General features: G+C 47.7%; 2 protein-coding genes across 23 annotated transcripts in view; both read left to right on the top strand.

Moving 5' to 3' along the window:
- Positions 1–361: 361 nt before the first annotated feature.
- Positions 362–13,957, top strand: NCMAP (non-compact myelin associated protein). 5 transcript variants are annotated; one of them, XM_080566969.1, is made up of 6 exons: positions 363–1,319; positions 1,557–1,726; positions 9,376–9,499; positions 12,093–12,187; positions 12,581–12,665; positions 13,175–13,957. In XM_080566969.1, the coding sequence occupies exons 4-6, from the start codon at positions 12,103–12,105 to the stop codon at positions 13,320–13,322; spliced, it is 318 nt and encodes a 105-aa protein (XP_080423095.1). In that variant the 5' UTR covers positions 363–1,319; positions 1,557–1,726; positions 9,376–9,499; positions 12,093–12,102; the 3' UTR covers positions 13,323–13,957. The 5 variants fall into 5 exon arrangements, with proteins under 5 accessions (XP_080423096.1, XP_080423095.1, XP_080423094.1 ...); XM_080566970.1 differs by lacking the exons at positions 1,557–1,726; positions 9,376–9,499 and adding an exon at positions 11,936–11,983 and having other exon boundaries at positions 362–1,319; XM_080566968.1 differs by lacking the exon at positions 1,557–1,726.
- A 2,534-nt stretch (positions 13,958–16,491) lies between these two features.
- The window catches only part of SRRM1 (serine and arginine repetitive matrix 1), an 18,013-nt gene continuing 15,858 nt past the window's right edge, over positions 16,492–18,646 (top strand). For 8 of the 18 annotated variants that reach the window (XM_080566934.1, XM_080566930.1, XM_080566933.1 and 5 more), the window contains exon 1: positions 16,492–16,650. In XM_080566934.1, the coding sequence (XP_080423060.1) occupies positions 16,630–16,650 (21 nt within the window). In that variant the 5' untranslated portion in view covers positions 16,492–16,629. The remainder of the gene's footprint in view (positions 16,651–18,646) is intronic. The other 10 variants (XM_080566919.1, XM_080566920.1, XM_080566935.1 and 7 more) reach the window with 6 other exon arrangements.

Raw genomic sequence — 18,646 nt, 5'->3', positions numbered from 1 at the left:
CCTTGAACTGGATCTCAGCTTTATCGAGGCAGCCAACAGCTCCCTGAGCAGCGAGATTAGGTAAGAGCCCATTCTCCTGGGTAAATCCAGCTTCTAAGGCTTGGCAGCGAGGTGAGGGTGTGCCATGTTTATGTATTTGTATAAGCTCCTAACTGCTTTGAAAGGTTTCTGCCGTGGCTGAGAGCTGGGCTCTGTGACTGCAGACACTTGTGCACAGTCTGCACAAGTTTTGTCCTCTTGGCTGCAGGAAGCAAAACGCACACGGATTTCTAGGGTGAGAAACAGCGGGGGAGAGCGACGTATTGCCCCCCATCGGGTTCAGTGGCAGTCCTTGCCTGCATCAAGGTGTGGAGGGGGGTCTGCAGCAATCCTTATTTCTCTTAGCTGGCATAAATCATGCATTTGAAACTCATCTTGACAGGTGCACCAGCTCTGCTTGAACTGTCCCCAAAGGGAAGCTCTAAACGTCATAGGACTTGGCTCTATGCTAACGTTCCTGGTTGTCTCGTGTCAGTTTCATGCTCATCCAGAAGTGCAGGTGAAAGATGCCAGCCCAGACCCTCACCCTGGACTTTGTTGCCCGCGTGACAAAGCAGAGACAGGTTCGAGTGGAGGCGTTTCACAGATTGAAATCACCACCAAAAAACATTAGTTTATAGATTCATCTCCAGGGAAGCCTGGAAGCAGGGAGGCGGCGCCGGGGGCCGGGCCCGGCCGGAGGAGCCACCTGCGGCGGCGGCACCGCCCGACCCCGGGCTCGGCTGGGCGGCGGGGAGCGGGGCCGGGGGGCCGAGCCTGGGCGGCGGCCGAGGGAGGGGGGGCGGCAGGGGAGGGGAGAGCCGGGCAGGGCCGGGCCGCGGGGATGGCCCCGGGAGGACCCAGAGGCTGCCGCGTCCTCCGCGAGTAGCCTGGCTCCGGCTGCGGCGCTCCCATCGCTGCCCGGAGCGGGTCGGACCCGAGCGGCTCCCCACAAACCGGAGCGGCTCCGGCTCTGCCCCGCTGCCGCCGCTGGGCGCTGTCACCGCGGAGCCCCCCCGGGGAGGCTGCTCCGGGCGTGCGAGCGAGCGAATAAAGCAGGCGTCCCTGCGGCGAGGCGTTTCGCTGGGAACTCTTTAAAGCAGAAGGAAACGCGGTGCAGCCGCCGCCGATCTGCTCGGCTGCCGCTTTAGCAGCGGCGCTGCCCGGCCCGGCCCGGCCCGGCCCGGCCCGTCCGCGAGAAGCCGCCGGGGGCCGGTGACCGGCGGCGGCTGCTCCCCGCGGCTCCGAGATGCCCGAGCTCCTGTCCTGACAGCCACCCTCCCCCCAGCGCCATCATCGAGGTGGGTTTTTTGTTTGTTTCTTTTCCAAAACCTGCCGAGGACACGTCGGGAAGGGCTGGCAGGCTGGTATGCAGCGTGCCGCTGGAAGCCGGCAGCGCGGCGTGGCGGCCCGCGGAGTGCCCCCAGCGCAGAGCGGACCCGCCGCGCGCCCGTCGCGTGGGAGCGCGCTGCAGGCGCTGGCAGGGGAGGATCGCGATTTCTGGGTTTTTATGGTGATTAACGTACGTGATGCCCTAGGAAGTCCTTGCTAAAGAAGCGTAGCGTTTTGTAAACAAACTCAGCTAACCTGATACATCGCGCTTGGTGGAGTGTTTGGGCTGAAGGATTTGATCTAGTGACGAGAAAGCAGAAGACAAAGTCAGTGACTTCGTGGCTCGCTGAGGATTGCTGTCTTGCTGCATGGACAGGTAACAGCGCTGGGTGCCAGGCTGAAACAGAGTGCTTGCCAAGAGCTTTGAAAGTCTCTGATCCGGGACGGGGTGTAGGTGTAAAGTATGGCACTAGCTGCGGGTTTATCTGCACGGTGCCCTTGGAAGAGGCGAATGTGTGTCATCAATTCAACAAGCTTGCATATGCAGTACTTGAAGAAATCTTGTGACCGCTTTCATTCTGCTGTCTGCAAAGCGAACAGAGTTGCCAGCTATTAATAGTGTTAAATGTATTTTAATATAGAAAAATACTCAGGATGTGAAACTTGCAGAGGTTCTTGCAACAGTATTGAGCTTGGCATTTTTTGGTAGAAGAACAGTCTGAATTGCAGAAGACACAGTCCTGCAGCTGGGAAGCCACATACATTTGTGCTGCATACTTTAGCTGCAGGCAGAGGAACAGTCCTAAAACTCAAATCCACAAGTGGCAGTAGACTTGGCTCCCCTGTTTGCAGTAAGCCATGAAGGTTTTCTGTCCAGCCTTGCTCCTATCTGCCTGCTGAGACTGAAGGTGACTTTTGTTAGTTGCAATAAATTCTTTTTACTTATGGCAATAGTGAATAAGTGAATAATAGTGAAAAATAAACAGTGAATCAGTTGGGAACAGGAAGCTTACTGCACAAAGGAGCTGGGGAAGCCTGTGAGTGGTATGCTGAGAGCCTACAGCCGCCTGTTCTCAAATCAACGCCTACTGTGCTCACAGGGTAAATCCAGAAACACTGAACACCCTGCGGGGTGCTGGCACCTGCCCAAAGCAGTTCTTGCTCCCCAGGGGTGATAACTCTCGTGCTGGGTTCTCATGCCTTTGTGCGAGGCTGGGATCAAAAGTGCTGACACACGACTGTGTTGGGAGGGGGTTTGGTCAGGGCTGGCAAGTTAACCGTGACCTGGCCTACCATTAGGCATGGGGGAGAAGAAAAAAGTGTGGTGGCAATGACTGTGCTGCCTTTATTGAGAATCACAGAAATCGGGAAATGCAACCAAAACAGATAGACCTCTTGCAGGGAGAGATGATATGAAGCATGAATGGAGATCACAGAGGAGAAAAGCAGGAAGAAAAAAAAAAAAGCTGCTGGGATGTCTGAGTCATCCAGTTTCCCACTGACATACATAACTTAATGTTTTCACAACCACCTCCATGGAGCAGCAGACTTATAGCATAACGTAATTCCAGCGCCCCTGCAGTCGTGGTGCTTCCTCATGGTCAGCTGCGAAGGGCTAGCTATGAGTCAGGCATCCCCCTAACAGGCTTTGGGGTTAATGCAGCTGCTTCACGTGGCAGTCTGGGGGAGTGGGCAGAGGAAGGGGGCTCCACCTTTATCACAGCCTCCTAGATGGAGACCCTTGGACCAAACGCCTAAATCACCGTACCTAACATCAGCATTTAACCACCCAGCTGTGTGCTTGCAAAGACTGTGATTTTTTGGGTGGGATTTTGCAGTGCTCAGGCTGAGGTGGGTGAAATGAGCCCACAGACCATTGCAGCAGCACTGGGAGGACTTGTCCTGCCCATCCTCTGCTGTGCTGCTCCGAAGTGCCATGGCCTTGTGTGCTGCACAGCTGCTTGGTGCTTCTGCTTGGAGCAGAGTAGAAACCCAGATAATTACTTGGAAAGACAGAATTTCCTACATGCTTACTAGTCTGTAATGGAAGCCTCGAAACTCTTGACCTAGCAAATGTATTTGTAAAGTAAAGAAAAAAGAACACCCTTCTGCCAGCAAACAGGACGTGTGTTGATCCATGTGCTACGGTTTGTGCCGATAAATGCAGGGAGCTGATCTCTGACATGAAAGGCAGCTTAGGGTGCGAACTTAATCCAGCTGGCTGTGCAATCAACGCATGAGCAGCTGGTGTTTGCTCTGTCCCATGTGAATCTCAGTGTAAGGTAGATTCCGAAGTAGCTGTGTTCATGTCTCTGATTCTGTTGGACATAGTGAGGGGTGCCTGAGGAGCACATCTGGGTTTGCATTCCTTCTTGGATTTGTTCCCAGTGTACATGCCATTGGGTAAGTGACTTGCCTGCAGGCATCAAAGAACTTGGAGAACAGAAGGGACTGGCCAGGGAGGTGTGCAGTGGTATCAGAACTGGGAGATGTGGCTTTCTAGCCTGGGAACCCAGTCCTGACTTGGGCAAATCACTCAGGAATGGTACTGAACTCCAGCCATGGTTCAGTTTGGTTGGGAAAGAAGGTGGAGGATATGCTATATATTTCAAAGCCACTCTGACCACGTGTGTGAACACATTCTGTCCAGGCCTATTTCATGGTGGTGCTTTAACTCTCTGTTAGAGGAAGGTATTTCAGCATGTTGATGAAATGCCTGTCTGTACTGCTGTTAACATTTGACTAAGAGGAGGCTGTCAGACTCAATCTACTCAGCAAACAACAAGCACATCAACATCCCCTGACCTGTTTTTAAAAAGTGTGTTGAAATCTGCCTCTGCTGCCTAGTCTCTTGTAAAACAGACTGGTGAAGTCTTTCTGCCCTGAAGGTACACACTGGCTGCCCAGTGCAGCTCAGCACCTGCAGGACATCAACTTGCTGGGGACAGTGGCCGCACCGTGCAGCCGAACCCCAGGATTTCCAAGCCCATCGTCACACCTAAAATGGGTATGGGCTCCTCTTCCCACTCTGGCTCCTCTCTCCTGCCATTTCCTCTTCACCTCTGGGTTCTCCAGATTCCTAGCTGATGTGTAAGGTCCTCCCGAGTGTTCCTGTTCTGCCTGTTCACACTGAACAAGTGCCAGGCCTGGCTACAGATCCTCTGAATGGTGGCAGAGGTCCTGCCTGTCTGGACTGTGTCCTTGGCTCAGCAGACTTCTACTTGTGGTAGAGTGTAGCTGGAATACCTATTTCAAAAGGTCCGAAAGGCTCCATAAGAAGGTCTACATTTCCCTCTGTGAAGCTGCCACCGATGGAAGTGTGGGTGGAAGAGCCCGGGGGCAGGGCTGACCTGGGTGCGCAGCAGGCACCCGGCGCCCCCCCCTCGCTCCTCCTCGCCTGCTCCGTGCAGGAGTAAGGGGTGGGCTGGTGAGGATGCGGGAGGTGCACTTGGGATGTCTGCGTTCTTCTTTCTGGGCCCAGGTGTTTGTCTCTGTGAGAACAGGTAAAAGGCGTTTCTGTGACATGTTTCAATGAACGAAAATAAATGTTTTGTTTAGCAGGTAGTTCAGCTGACCGGAGTCGTGGCGTTTCAAAGGTCCAAGACCACAACAAGACACCGGTTTATCCAGCTCTGAACTAGGAGGGAAATGCTCCTTTATTTTCTGTTGCTGTCATCTTTTTCTTTCCCAAGCGATCTTTTGTGTTGTCATTTCTGAGGAGCTCTGGAGCTGTATAGGGAGCATGCAGAAAGTGCACCTTTCGCTGCAGGACATAAGCACAGGCTTCAGACCAATTCAGTCAAGCAGGTTAGACTGTAGGAATCAGGGAGGTTGATCACTTGAAGTCGTGGAAATTTTTCATTTTCTAAGTGATTGTAATCACATACTTCATTTAAAGTTACATTTCCAAAAACAGTGAAAACTTTGGCCCTAAATTAAACCAATTTATTCTGTGCTGGAATTCCTTTATCGTACCACAATCCCTTGGGTGTCTAGTGTGTGTGTGTGTTCTTTGTTTTGTTTTGTTCTGTTTTTCTCCTTTCTAATTGGGAACTACTTGGGATATTTCCTTTAATATGGCAAGAGACAGCGATGTGAACTTTGAGAGAGATGCCTGTCTCTGATGCTTAAATCAAAGAGTTAATGCTGCAATTCCCATGCTAACAGTATCAGTCCCGATTCCCTGTGTTGGGCTTTGGAGCATTTATGCAATTTTTGACTGGAGTAAAGCAGATGCCTGGACAGAAGAAATGAGAGAGGCTTTCTACAACAGTGTAATTTCCTGAACTCCTCCAGCCTTTCATTAAATGGCACATCCTGCAAGGTCTACAGCCTGTTAATCATTTCTGCAAAAGCATTACTGTATCTGGAATGTATTTTTGAACTCTGGTGTGGAAACCCAGCTCTATACATGCATCGTTGGGCTGCAGCTGAAACTCAAATAGCTTGAGCTTCGTGTTGGAGTAGGCATTTTCCTTCTGCGTAATTTGACTGTGATGAGCAGAGTCAGAAGATCTACCTGGATGTCACTCTTGAGAAACATCGCTCCCTGTTCCTTGCCAGAGAAGCTTTGCCGTGGAGCTGGATTTGGAGCTGCACAATTGTTGCATGCAAAAATCAGCTTAATTCTGGTCTCCAGGACTATGAAATTCTGTAGAGAGTTTTCCAATGATATTGCTGAAGAGCTGAAATTAGTCCAGTAATAACAGGGCCACTTCTAGAGCAACACTTACAAAGCAGGGTTGACTTTCTGCTGCAAGACTGGAGGCAGACCGTGCTCAAGGGCAAGTTGTTTTTCTGTGGTTTATTTGTCCAGATCCATTACATTTCTCACCAACATGCAGTTTGCTGGGGCTTCTTTGAACACCACTGTCCTAGCAGCAGAGACAAACTCCTAGGTAGTATGATCTGAGGGCTGCGTGACATGTTGCTGTTGATGACTGCCAGCCTGATAACAGAGGGTTCATTTCAGATTAATTTTCTTCTTACCCAATCTTACTTTTCATCTGAGTGCACACGTTGATGGTTTCTAAAATTTCTGTCACCCTGAGACTCGTTCACCCCCTCCCGTGAGTCATTCCTACCTTGGTATTCATAGTGGTGCCCGAAGGCATTTTTCTTCTTTCTGAATCAGTTTTTCAGGGTAATATTTAACTGATAAATACGTATCCTTTCCTCCTGCACCCCGACTTGAGTACTCCATAGCCCATGCACAGTGTGTGGGATGTTATCAGTGTGCAGTGGGTAGAGCCACTTTACTGTAAGCAAAGGGTCTGAACTGTGTTACATTTGGGGAGCTCAGGTATGCTTTGGGCTCCTTTGAGGCTTCGCACATGCTGAAACACTTGCATTTACACACATGGCAAGGAGAAGTGTGTGTGGCCCGGCATTTTAAGGCAGGAGATTAGAACTGGGAAACACAGAGTTTGGAGTCAGGTTTAGATACTGCTGCTGGACAAGTCAATGATAAAGTCTATCTGGTTCAAATTTCCAGGCATGCCTTTCAAAACAAGGGCACTCCTTTCTGGTGACCTGTCTTCAGTTCCTCACTTCTTGTCCACCAGGTGAGCTGAGAGGGCTGTCAGCGCTTCTTGAGATAGAAGCCACACAAGTAGACTTTTTTTTTTTTTTTCCCCTTCGTGCTCTTACTGCACAGTAGACTTGCCTGTAGTTTGAGTAACTTTGTCTCAACAAGTAAATGAGGTGCTTTTAATATGTGTTTTAACAACAGCTAAATCTGGAGAGCTCGTGCCAGAGCCCGAGACAAATGCGTATATAAAGGTGCTGGTCTGACATCGGGACATGTGCTAATACACATGCTCAATACAGAGCCGTGTTGTTTGCCTGAGGCCACGTTTATGCCTTAGCTCCTGCTAGCCAGTTTGAACTTGCTTTTTTTCCCCCTTTCCTCCCTCTCAGAGCCTTGCAAGGTAAGTTCAGGCACATTCAGGTCTCACTGAAGCACATTGTGTTTTTATTGCTTTTTGAAATTACAGTTTGCCTCAAAACCCAGGCAATGTTCCCAGTTCTCATGGCTTATGCTGTTGTAACATGAGCTCGGTAGCACATGACTGACCTGGCAGTAGCATCTGTTTGGCTTGCAGATGGGTGGTTTGTCAGTTTACGGGGAGCTGAAGTTGAGTTTGTGGCTCTTAAATATAAGCCTATTTCCTTTCTGCGCTGTGCCATGAATGCTCAATTGATCCCCATGCCCCGCCGTTAGAGCATAATTGGGAACAATAAAACGCTCAAGCTCCAACCACTAGGCACTCACCGTGATTAAACAAGGCAAACCTTGTTGTAAGGGCTGACGCTGCCAGGCTGGCCAGGCTGCCTGCAGAGGCAGGAGCAGAACTGAAAAAAACAGCTACTTGCACCGGCGATTGCTCACAAGCCAGGTCCTTGCTCTTGAACCTAGTTACTTTTAGGAAGAGCAGAAAACTCTGAACTTCGTTAGAAGGATTAACTTCTCTCTTGGACGAGAGTGAGCTTGCTGCTTCCCACAGATATTAGGTTGACGGCTTTGGAAGGAGTATGAGCTGAGCTGAGCCTCAGACAGATGTGCCTTAGCACAAAGCTCCAAGCTTTGCAGCAGTGGGACGGGGGACGTGGATGGTAGCTGACTCCTTACCTGCTTCTTTTGCAGGATAAAGTATAATGATGGTTCTGCGATTTGCTCTTTTTGCAAGAGAGAATGAATCTGAGATTCAATCAGCTGTTGGCATGTAAACCATTAATGTAGTAGAACTTCTACCCTTATTTATTAGGATTTGACTGCCTCTTGGGCTTCTTAGATGACATCTTGGCATTTGTTTATTCTAATTAATGCTTTATACCTCTGACTGTCCTCTCCTCACCCAACTCTAGCACCCTAGTATTATTCAAATAAATAGGGACTTTGGTTACTTCAGGCTGTTCACACATAGCGCTGCTTCAGACCCACTCATCTGAAGCTGCAAGAGGACCTGAAAGAACAGCTCAGCTTCCAGGCTGGCAGAGAACATGCCCTTTCCTAGCAGCTGTCATGGCCAGCATGTTAAGAAAAACAGAAAATAAGCAACCCAATGCTGGGCTTTGTTGTCCCATTCTTTACTGTTTTATGCAATTTTAAAAGTAAGTACCTGACCCTGCCCTGCTAACGCTTTTGAGAAGAGAAGAGAATCAAGTCCCAGAGCAGCAGTGGTGGCAGACAACGGTCTTCCTTAGACCTGGGTCTAAGGAGGGGAAAATCATCTGTTTTTCAGCTGGTGTTTGGACACAGTATAAGATGCTATCAGTGCAGCAGTGCCAGTGAAAGGATAAAATATTTCTGTAATTAAGATCCTGGGCTGAAACTACGTCTTGATTCAAAACTCCTGCTGGAGACATAATAGATGATTTTGTATTTCATTTAAAGCCTGCCACACAGCCTGATGCAAAGACCACCTTTTTCTGAGTGGCAAAGTGCTGAATTTGTGTGTCTTCCTAACCAGCACCTGCCTTCCCTGGCAGGAAGTTAGCTCTTCAAGTCCAGTTCTTATGGAAAAACTCAAACAAGCCCCTCTGTTCCCTGTTACCCCTCTCCTGCAAGTGCCAGGTGGCAGGAACCACTTGGCAGCTCAGCTCTGATCCTGCCCTTGCTGTAAATGAGCATGGCCATTCAGTCTGAAATTCAACAGGACAGGGGGAGGCAGGAAGGCCTTATAAATGGGGGCATTGCTACCACTTGCCAAAACAACCTATACGCTGTATCTGTAAAGGTGTTTTACGTGGAAAAATGCCAAAGCTTAACTCTGTGGAAATATTTCCAGTTCCCTACTACATGGATGCAAAAATAACCAGCAGTGTGTGCCCCCACCCGCCTGTAGAGCTGTGTGTGAATTACTGGTTCTCCAAAACTAGGGCAGGTGTGTGTGCACAGGGGAAGTACATACTGTGTCATAAAGAAAGAATGTCCTGCAATTGCCGTAGCAAAGTCCATTTCTTCTCCCCTGTTGTTCAGCTTCTATTAAGCACTCTTCATTTTCCAAATGTTTTTCTAAACAGAGTAGGATCCAGTCTGCAGTACCCTGAAACTGGTATTTTCCCATGGACCTCGCTGGACTTTGCTGCATCCTTGACCCTTGCAAGGCAGGCTTGGGCAAGCGTAAATAGCCCTGCTGATTCACGGGTGAGGAATGGAGCTGGAGGTAAAGCAGCAGAACTGAAGACTGGCACCTCCCATCCTGACCCGAGATACAGACCTCAGACCTTTCCAGTTGCTATAGAATACACAATGCAGAAAAAAAGATTTTTTGCATTTTTCATTTTGCATCTTAAGACTGTTACAACCTGTCAGACAAATTCATCCTTTTTGTAAGCAGGCTGTTTCACTGACGACGACGACAACTGTATGGCTGTAGGTGACTCATGCACAAATAGCTCGCCATTACCAAGGTGGCTTGAACCAGATGGAAGTTATGAAGTGTGACTGCTGGAGGGCTTAACACCTAAATATTCAGCCACCTTTATTTGGGATTTTTATTTTGGTAGTCAGAGAAGATAAAAATGCTGCTTTAAATTTGGAATTTGTGTTCTCCTAGTCAGGAGCAACAAAGTGGAAGTTGGACATGGCTTTTTCTGTATTGTGTCCATAGCCAAAATACTTGCTTAGCTTTCTCCAGCTTACAATGCAACGGCGAGTCTCTTCAACTTGGGCTTGTGTGTGGTACAGCCTTCACCAGTGCGATTTCACATGGATCGGCTGGGGAAACAGCTGCGGAGAGCGCTGTTAGCAGCACTTGGTGACTTCTCACAGGTTCCACCAAGGCGCGTGTAAATCATTTCACTGTGCTATACAATAAGGCTGAGCAAACAACACAAAATATTTCTTTTAGCATGGAAAGATCTACGAGGACAGTAGATGATCATGTTGCTGTATTAACTTGGCATTGGCTAAACAAAGGAATCATTCAGTCAGAGGAGAATGACCCAGTTACAGATTCCGAGACAGTTATTTTTGCTTTTTAGTTTAAAAGAAAAAAATCTCAAACCCCTTTTGAACGTAGGAGGATCGAAGTATTTGACTGAATCAACCTTGCAGCTCTAATCTTTCATACCCAAGCAAACATCAGCTTTTTCCTTCCTGCCTGTTACTGATCTCTCATTCCTCATATATTAAATGGAGCCTCCAAAGTATGCACTGTGTGTTGACACAGCTACTGGTCTCCTCCCCGCCTCGAAACAAAACCCTGCCTGTGAAGAGCAATCACAGTCATATCTTCTTTGCCTCCCAAAATTGTACCTTGTGACTAAATTAATCTTATTTGATAGATGTTACTTTGAAGTAACCTTTAGGAAAGGCTTAATAAAGGGGAAAGGAAGAAGGCAGAGTAGACGCGTTAGCTGTGAATTGGTATTTTCAGTAGTTAACTAGTTATCTGGCTGTGTCTTAGGAGGCTGATTTGCAGATCTGCAGTTCTTTTTACTCCTAATTTCTATCTACTTCATTTTCTGGCTATTCTATACTGTGTGCTCTGTAAAACTTAAAGCTACTTAAGGACATGCCACAGGTCCACAATATCCCACTGGAGTATAACAGAGGGTAGGGCAGAGTCCTGCTTGGTGAATATACCGGGCAGCATCTGAAGCAGGAAACTCAAATTCAGTACCAGGTGTTGAAAAATAATTTAATTTTCGGTTGGTAGTTTGAGGGTATTAGCTCTCTGAAGCTAGGAGCTGAAATGGTTTCAGAGGTCTGTTTGAAGTGGTATTCACACCATGAAGGATTCTGAAGGATTCTTTTGGTAGCTAAGGTTACTAGTCACATTTAGAAAACATGGGAAACACTTATAAAATCAGTAAAGATACAGACTGCTCTTTCTAGATCTACAATTTTACCCTACAGAAATACAGAAACAGGTGTATTTTCAGCTATCCACTTGCAGGCTTGTCCTCTTCCAGTAACAGACCTGCAATGGTCTGTTGCTGGTGTGAGTAAGGTTACTTCCCAAAACACAAAGCAAACTGTCGCACTTGTGTTGCCTTTTTTTCTTTTTGTGTTGTGGGATAGCAGTTGTTTGCCGTGTAAGTTTGGAGCTTCAATTTAGGCAATTAAACTGTTTTTCTTCTCTCACCTCCTCCTGCTTTGTTAAGGTATTATTGATATTTGGTATGAAAATCTCTCATTTTGTTGTAATTCCTACCAGTAAGTATCCTTACATCACTTGGCAGCAATAACTTAACAGAAAACCTGTCTTTTTTGCCTTCCTTTATATTGCTGAATATCGGATACAGAACTCTTCACAGATAAGCATCTCTATAAATCAACTTTGCAATGGAGGCTTGGGGCAGGGAAGTTGAATACTTTCTTTCTCCCCTTAAACCCTGATTTGCTCACTTATTTTCTCAGTGACCTGAATCTCATAACCTGGTATGACAATCTAAAATCCTAAAGCATTTAAGATGTACATATTTGTCCAAAAAATTTGTAACATCAGTAATCTATGGGTAACAATGCATCATTGTGTGGGTATCTTGTTTTATCCTATGAACACTGACCAGTGTACGTTGTTAAGGTGCATTGCTCAAGTCTAGATTGTAGCAAAATTTCCATTGACTTCCACAGGGACAGATTTTCACCACCAAAAAAATATTAAGAACCCCTCAATAGAAGGTAAATAGCACTCAGAATCTTTAATAGGCAGTTGTCTAATTAATGAAATATTGGTAGCACAATTCAGTGATCATAGTTGATGAAATCACTCTTCTTTTTTCTTCTGTAGCCCAATCAAGATGACGACAGCCGCACCACTGATCAATAATACTCAGTTCTCATTAAATGTGACCACAAAGTCTCAAGAACAAAGTCTTTATCAAAGTAAGAAAAGTAGTGGGGTGGTGGCTTTTTTTTTTGTACTGTAATTACCGTACCTTGATTAGATCAGTAGTGACGTCCAAACTTGTTTTCATTTTCTCTCGTATTTGTTAAGTATACATGAGGAAAGGACGTGAGAAAAAGAGAACAGTTATTTGTATACTCCAGTTCTCATGCAGTACCTGGGTGCTCCAGTTTCTCAGCTAAACCCTCCTCTTCCTTCCTTGCCTCCCAAATGCTTGTATCCCAAACTGTTCCACTGAACAAAAAGTAACAAAGAGAAATGATTTTTTTTCCCTGTAGTTTTTTAAAATGGACCTTTGAACTTAGCAAATTTCAAACAGTACAGCGATAACTTTTTAAATAAGACCTTTTTCCTTTCTGCTTCCCTGCTAGGTTCTGGAGCAATAGTTGCTGCCATCGTAGTAGGAGTAATTATTATTTTTACAGTGGTTCTGCTCATATTGAAAACGTATAACAGGTATGTGGTTGAGTTCTATACTTCAGTAAGGCAAAGCAGGATGAACCAAAATCAGTCAGGTGTGCTCCCATCTCACAGACCGTTTCATTATTTGTTGCTGAAAATTTCAAGGAGAATCCAAACCATAATGTACTTGGTTGATGCTACCTGAATCTCATGGTCAGTGTCTGTGACTGAATGGCTAGGAAGCAGAATAGGTCCTTGACAGAGGGCACCTGATGGATATTCGTTTTAGGGGACTTCTGTTGACATAGGAGAAGTTTGCTGTGAGCATCAAGGCTGCCAGAGCAGAGCTCAGTTTCTCAGTTTCAAGGCATTGGGTTAGACCTGTGTGTGTTCTAAAAGCAGTGACTTGCCATTTAGTACCTTCGGAATGAAAGCCCGGTTTACATTAACTTCCCAATGGCTATTCAGCCAACCTGCTTCTGCAGGAATCTTCCCAATACTTATCGTGGGAGACACCACAACAAGTGCCAGCACTGATGATGCTTTCATTTTTTCCTTTACAGACACATGAGAGTGAAGCGGGAGCTGGAACCCAAGAGTACCAAAACAGCAATGCCACCTGCTTTAGGGCAGAACAGCGACAGCGTTACTCAGCATCCTGCAGTGACTTTCATACCTGTCGACATCCACATGCAGAGCAGACAACTGTGAACACGTGTCCTCCTGTGAGAGAAAAGACCTGGAGTTCTTATTCACGTGGACCTGGGCCTCACAGCAAAGTGACACTGCACTGGGAACAGTGATAGCTGTTACCGTGTCTATAGATTGTAATTAGCCCTGCCTTCTCTCTTTGGGAGGAGAACTAAACAATCCGAACACTTTCTGTATGATGAAAATCAACTGGTGAAGGCATACAGCCCATGAGAAATGCAATGAGCCTTCTTACAGAGCTCTGGGTACAGAAAGACAAAATAGGCCAAGCCTATTCATTGGAAGAAATGGTGCAAACTCATATTTTGTGGAGCTTTTGCTTACTCAGAATTTGAGCTTTTTCTATTCTGCAATGACTGATGATAAATGGAAGAAAAATTTGGACATGCAAGCTGCAACTCAGGTTGAACCTGGGTTTGTTAAGATTTATGTGAAACAGGTTTGTAGCCTATTTTATACATGATGGATAGCATGGGAAGTAGCAAAACTGTAAGTAGCAAAATTGTATTTATCTTTAGTTATCTTTTGTGTTTCTAATACCGCATATGTATGGTTTTAGACAGAAAAGTTACTTTTTATTTTCAAGTATTTTTGAAACATTTCTATAAACTTGGTAACTTGTCTGTTTCCAGATGAACTGTATGTCCAAGGGTTTTCAATTTCATGCCAAGATTGCTGCTCTAGGTTCACTACTGCTGTTGCATTAGAGTATTTAGACTAAGAGCCTGAGAAGTTCTTTAATTGCAAAAAGTAAAGATGGAAAGGCACTATAAAGCAAGTGAGGGTTTATGCAACTACTTTTCTACAACTTGAAAACATCCTGAAATGTTTGTCCCCTAATGCAGGCTAGGCTTGAAATAGTTTTAATTTTTTCTGCTCTTGTAGAAAGTATTTGAAAGTGATGTTGATCTGCAAGTGTGATGGCTGTGGGTGTACAGTAATGCACCAAAGAAATTCCCAAGGATATTTGACAGCCCACTGAGTCTGATCACACAGTGGCATTGTGAAGACGTTCTGTGGCTTATTGTCTCAAGTGTGCATATCAAAGCATCCCTGAAGCACTGGCAGACGGGAGAGATAGTATTAGGAAGACGAGGAGTGAAACCCCATTTTATGGAGAAACAGCTCCGCTCTTTGACAGATACACCTTGAATTGTAAGAAATCACGCACTTGACCGGCTACATAGTGTGAAGCAAATACAGCAGTAACGGTCTGGATTTATCGCATTAAGTTTCTCTTACGTTTAGACAATCCCAGAGGTTAGCTCTAAGCTACTGTGACCATTAGAGGGCTCCAGCCTGCTTGCAGACCACAGTAAAATTTAGTAGGGTATTTGAACTCCTTTTTGGGAGCTGCAGAGAGAGGTTACTCATCAAACTGAGTCACAGAGAACCTGCGGCCCAAAGCAGCTTTTCTTTGTCTTGCGGCAGTTCCCTTGCTGTTCTTCTCAATGCTGTCACAAGTCATGACCCCCTCGAACAGTTACTGTTCTTAAATCATGCAGCACCAAAACGAAGCTGACCATTCTGAGAGTAAAGTGGTAAGGGACAGGAGTGATACACTGATGTACTTTTCTCCAAGATGTGAAAACATCTCTTTAACAGGTTATTTTTACTAACTTATTTTTGTGCAGAAACTTAATTCAATTACTCTGCAATTTCTTCAATGAAACTTGAGCACAGTTTGAATTTCAAACCAAATACTAAGACAGCTGTTTGTGAAGTTTCTGAACCTTGTAAATATTTTACTTGTCCAAGTTCTGTAACTTACTCTGGTGGCATGAATAATTGATATAATAATTCAGAAGAGGTTGCAGAAGCCAATGGAATTTTTGTAGAGGAGCTGGCCTCCTGCTTCCATTTCTGAACATCTAAAGCTGTTTCTTGAGCATGTTCTATCGTATCCAAATCCGGATCTTTAGAAAAGCTAAACCTCATCTTGCTGTTATCTTTTTAACATTATCAGGCAGACCTGCTTCTCACAAATTGTTTGCTTTCCATTTATAGAATTTCGTAACAACGAAGTTCACCTTGTTTCACTGAAGCGGAACACACAATACTTCCATAAACCATTCTGTACTGGTAATCACTACTATTGGCCGAATAATCCCTGCCTTACCCACACTAACAGCTCAACCTGGAAAACTCACTGTGCTGTTCTACCAGTAACATCTGCCTTTGGTTGGCACCGCCTGGGAGGTCCCCACCACCCGGTGTGCCTCCATCAGCACAATCCCTAGCGATATCAGCACAATCCTTAGCGATATGGTTTAGTGGAGTACTTAGTGTTAGGTCGGAGGTTGGACTCGATGATCTTGAGGTCTCTTCCAACCTAGAAATCTGTGATACTGTGATACTGTGATCCCGAGTCTCTGCTGACCAGGCCAACTCAGCCTAAGGGCACACGGCACCGCATTTCCACCGCGGTACCGCTGTGACACGCGTGTAACGCGCTTTGGATTCAGGCTTTCCAGGAACAAGCCCGCACTGCCCCTGTCCTGAAACAGGAGCTGCCCGAGGCCCCGTGTGCCCTGCCCTGCCCAGGCAGCCGCCTTCCCGTTGGGGTGGTGGTGTTTTTTAAATCTCTCCTTTGGGTGCCTTTGTGTGCAGGCCCGCCGTCACGCAGACCTGTTTAAAAAAGCAAAACGCTGAGAGCTGCTACGCGAAATTGCTCTGTTAAAAGAAAACAAAACAGATCTTGTAAGCCTTTGGGGAGAACGGGCGCTGTGAGCCGGCGGCGCCGTGACAGGACGGCGAGGCTGCCGTCTGCCCTGTGGGCCCCGCGGCCGGCCCCGAGCCCCGGAAACTGCCGGGGGCGAGCTCCGGGCCTGCCGTACGCGGCCTTCTCCCGCCGGGCCGCTGAGGACGAGCGGCCGGTGTGGGGCTCCCGCCGCTGGTGGGCTCCGGCCGGCCCCGCGCGCCCCCTCCCGGCCCCGCCGCTGCCTTGGGGCGGGGCTGGGCCCTGGGAACCGCCCCCGCCCCGCCCCCCGCCAATGTCTCGCGAGAAGAGGATTCACAGCTCCACAGCCCCCCGCACAGCCGCCCCCGGAACGTCGCGCTTTCCGATTGGCCAGTTCCGGCGCGCTTACCTGGCCTCTGTGCCCGCATCCGCCAATCGGCGGGCGCCGGAGAGCCTTTGCGGAGCGCCCGGCTCCGCCCCCCTCGCCCCCTTCCGATCGTGCTGCGCGCAGGCGCGCCGCGCTCTCCTCCCCCCTCCTCAGCGCCAGGAGCGTGCGAGGGGCTCGCGGCGCGCGGTGCACGCCGGGACGGCAGCGCGCTGCGGCCAGGAGGAGGCGGAGGAGGCAAGATGGACGCGGGCTTCTTCCGCGTAAGTGCCGGCCCCGGCAGCGGGCGGCCGGGCGGGGAGGGCGCCGGGGTCGCCCCGGCGGGCAGCGGGAGGCCGGGCCGGGCCGCCGCGGGCCCCGCCGCCCCCGCCGGGGAAGGAAGGCGCTGGCGCGGCGCTCCCCGAGCAGCGCTGCCGTGCCCCCCGCCCCCGCCCTGCGCAGGCTCCTGCGAGCGGCGGCCGCGCAGAAAATGGCGGCGGGACCGAGGCGGCGCGGGGCGGCCGGGGCCGGGGGCGGGGCGCTGCCCGCCGGGGTGCCCGGGGGCTCCCGAGGCCGCCGCTCCCCGCGCGGGGCCCGGGGGAGGCGGAGGAGGGGAAGGGGGGTCCCGGCGCGTCGGGGCCTGCCCTGCGCGGGCACGGCCGCGGCCGCCTCACGGGCTGAGCCCCCGGGGCCTTGAAGCGCGGGGCGGGGGGGGGGGGGGGGGGGGGGGGCGGGGGGGAGCCGGGGTTTGCAGTGAGACGTGCTGGTTCAGAGGAAATAAACAGAAGTGCCCTGCGTTGGAGAGTGGGGACTTAAAGCTCCGTGGCGTGAAGATTATTCAGTACTTTAGGAAATAAGCTGGGGATATATTTCTTCCTAAGCTTTTCTTCCACTAATTAAAATTGATCTGTTTTTAAGAGGACTTCCATGGCTGTTTTGAGAGTACTTAATTTTACACGGAATTTAGCTGACGGAGAGTCGTTGACCAATTCAGCCCAGTTATTTTGTATTCCTGCAACAGGGATGCTTTTAAAACATGGGAGCACGTGTATCCCTTCACTTAATCAGTTTTATGCTAATGTGCTAGCCTGGTAAAAATGTCATAAGCATGCTACAAAATGAGTTGAAGAGAAAAATAATTACAAGTTAAACCTATATTTGTCCTTTCTGGTGCCATTCTTTGGAAGTTTACAGACCGAATAATTGTCACTTATAGTGCAATGACTGGGACTGAAAACACTGAATCAGAAGTTGAGTATTCTTTTAGACTGGGCTGTGAAAGGTGTCTAATTGAAAAAAAAATCAAAACATGGTAGTGAAACAGGATTGTAAATAATTCTTTAGACAGTTGGAAAAGTTAAAAACCAAGACATTCTTGAATGATCTGGTGAGTATTGCATCTGTTGCTGAGGTGTAGGTTGCAAATGCTATAAACAGATTTAAACATACTTAATCCTGGCAGGTGTCTGGGCCACAATGAGTCTTTAGAATTCCTGTGTTCCAAGGTTGCAAACAGGAATGTTAGTGGTTTCAGTTCCCATTCTGTATTTGACGAATTTGGAGTGTATTACATTGCTAATTCAGGGTGTTTTCTCACCAAATGAAGTGGTTACCCTGGAATTTTGAGCTTTTTATCTTTCGGTTCCTTAGCAAGTGTTATTGCTTGCATGCAACCCATTCTTTCCATGCACAGGAAATTGAATGTATTAAATTCCTGTGTTCTTCATCAGTCACGTTGATTTCCTGAATAAACTTTATTTCACATGTGAATTGTGAGGTTTTGAATCGTTAACGGGTTATTAGTGCTTGGATGCAATTCTGCACGTACTTCAGTTCATGTGCGGTTGTTTACTTCCATGCAAGTAAATTTTGCAGACATGGGCTTTCAAGTCTTCCAGTTCCAAATGATTTCATCCATAGTTTCTGTTCATGAAAGTGGAACAAGTTGGTGAACTTTAACAGAGCATGATCAATAAAATAGTATTCTTTGTACTCTTGCTGACTCCGTGTTAGCTAATTTGCTTGAGAGCTTTACCCAGGGGCTTCATAGATGTCACTGTAGCCAAATACAATGTTTTTGTTACTGGAAAGGGGAAGAAGAACTTAAGCCTGAGGAGTTTGCGAGTTCCAGCATAGGTCCTTATCATCGCAGTTCAGCACTACAGTACTTTTAAAATTTGCAAGTAGTGTGCCGGGGAGATTATATGATTAAGGTGTCACTGTAGAGTTAGGAGATTGCCTAGCCCTAAATCTTCAGCGGTAGGTGATGACTGCAGTGCT

Source organism: Anser brachyrhynchus (assembly GCF_964034855.1).
Source record: "Anser brachyrhynchus genome assembly, chromosome: 24".
In the NCBI taxonomy this organism is placed as follows: Eukaryota; Metazoa; Chordata; class Aves; order Anseriformes; family Anatidae; genus Anser; species Anser brachyrhynchus.
The sequence above is the reverse complement of the archived record's forward strand: the minus strand, read 5'-3'. Positions and strand labels throughout refer to the sequence as shown.

Excerpts from the sequence above, each read along its gene's own strand:
- NCMAP (XM_080566966.1), top strand. Across the intron at positions 12,188-12,580 it reads AGAACAAAGTCTTTATCAAA|GTTCTGGAGCAATAGTTGCT; the intron begins GTAAGAAAAGTA and ends CTTCCCTGCTAG. Across the intron at positions 12,666-13,174 it reads ATATTGAAAACGTATAACAG|ACACATGAGAGTGAAGCGGG; the intron begins GTATGTGGTTGA and ends TTTCCTTTACAG.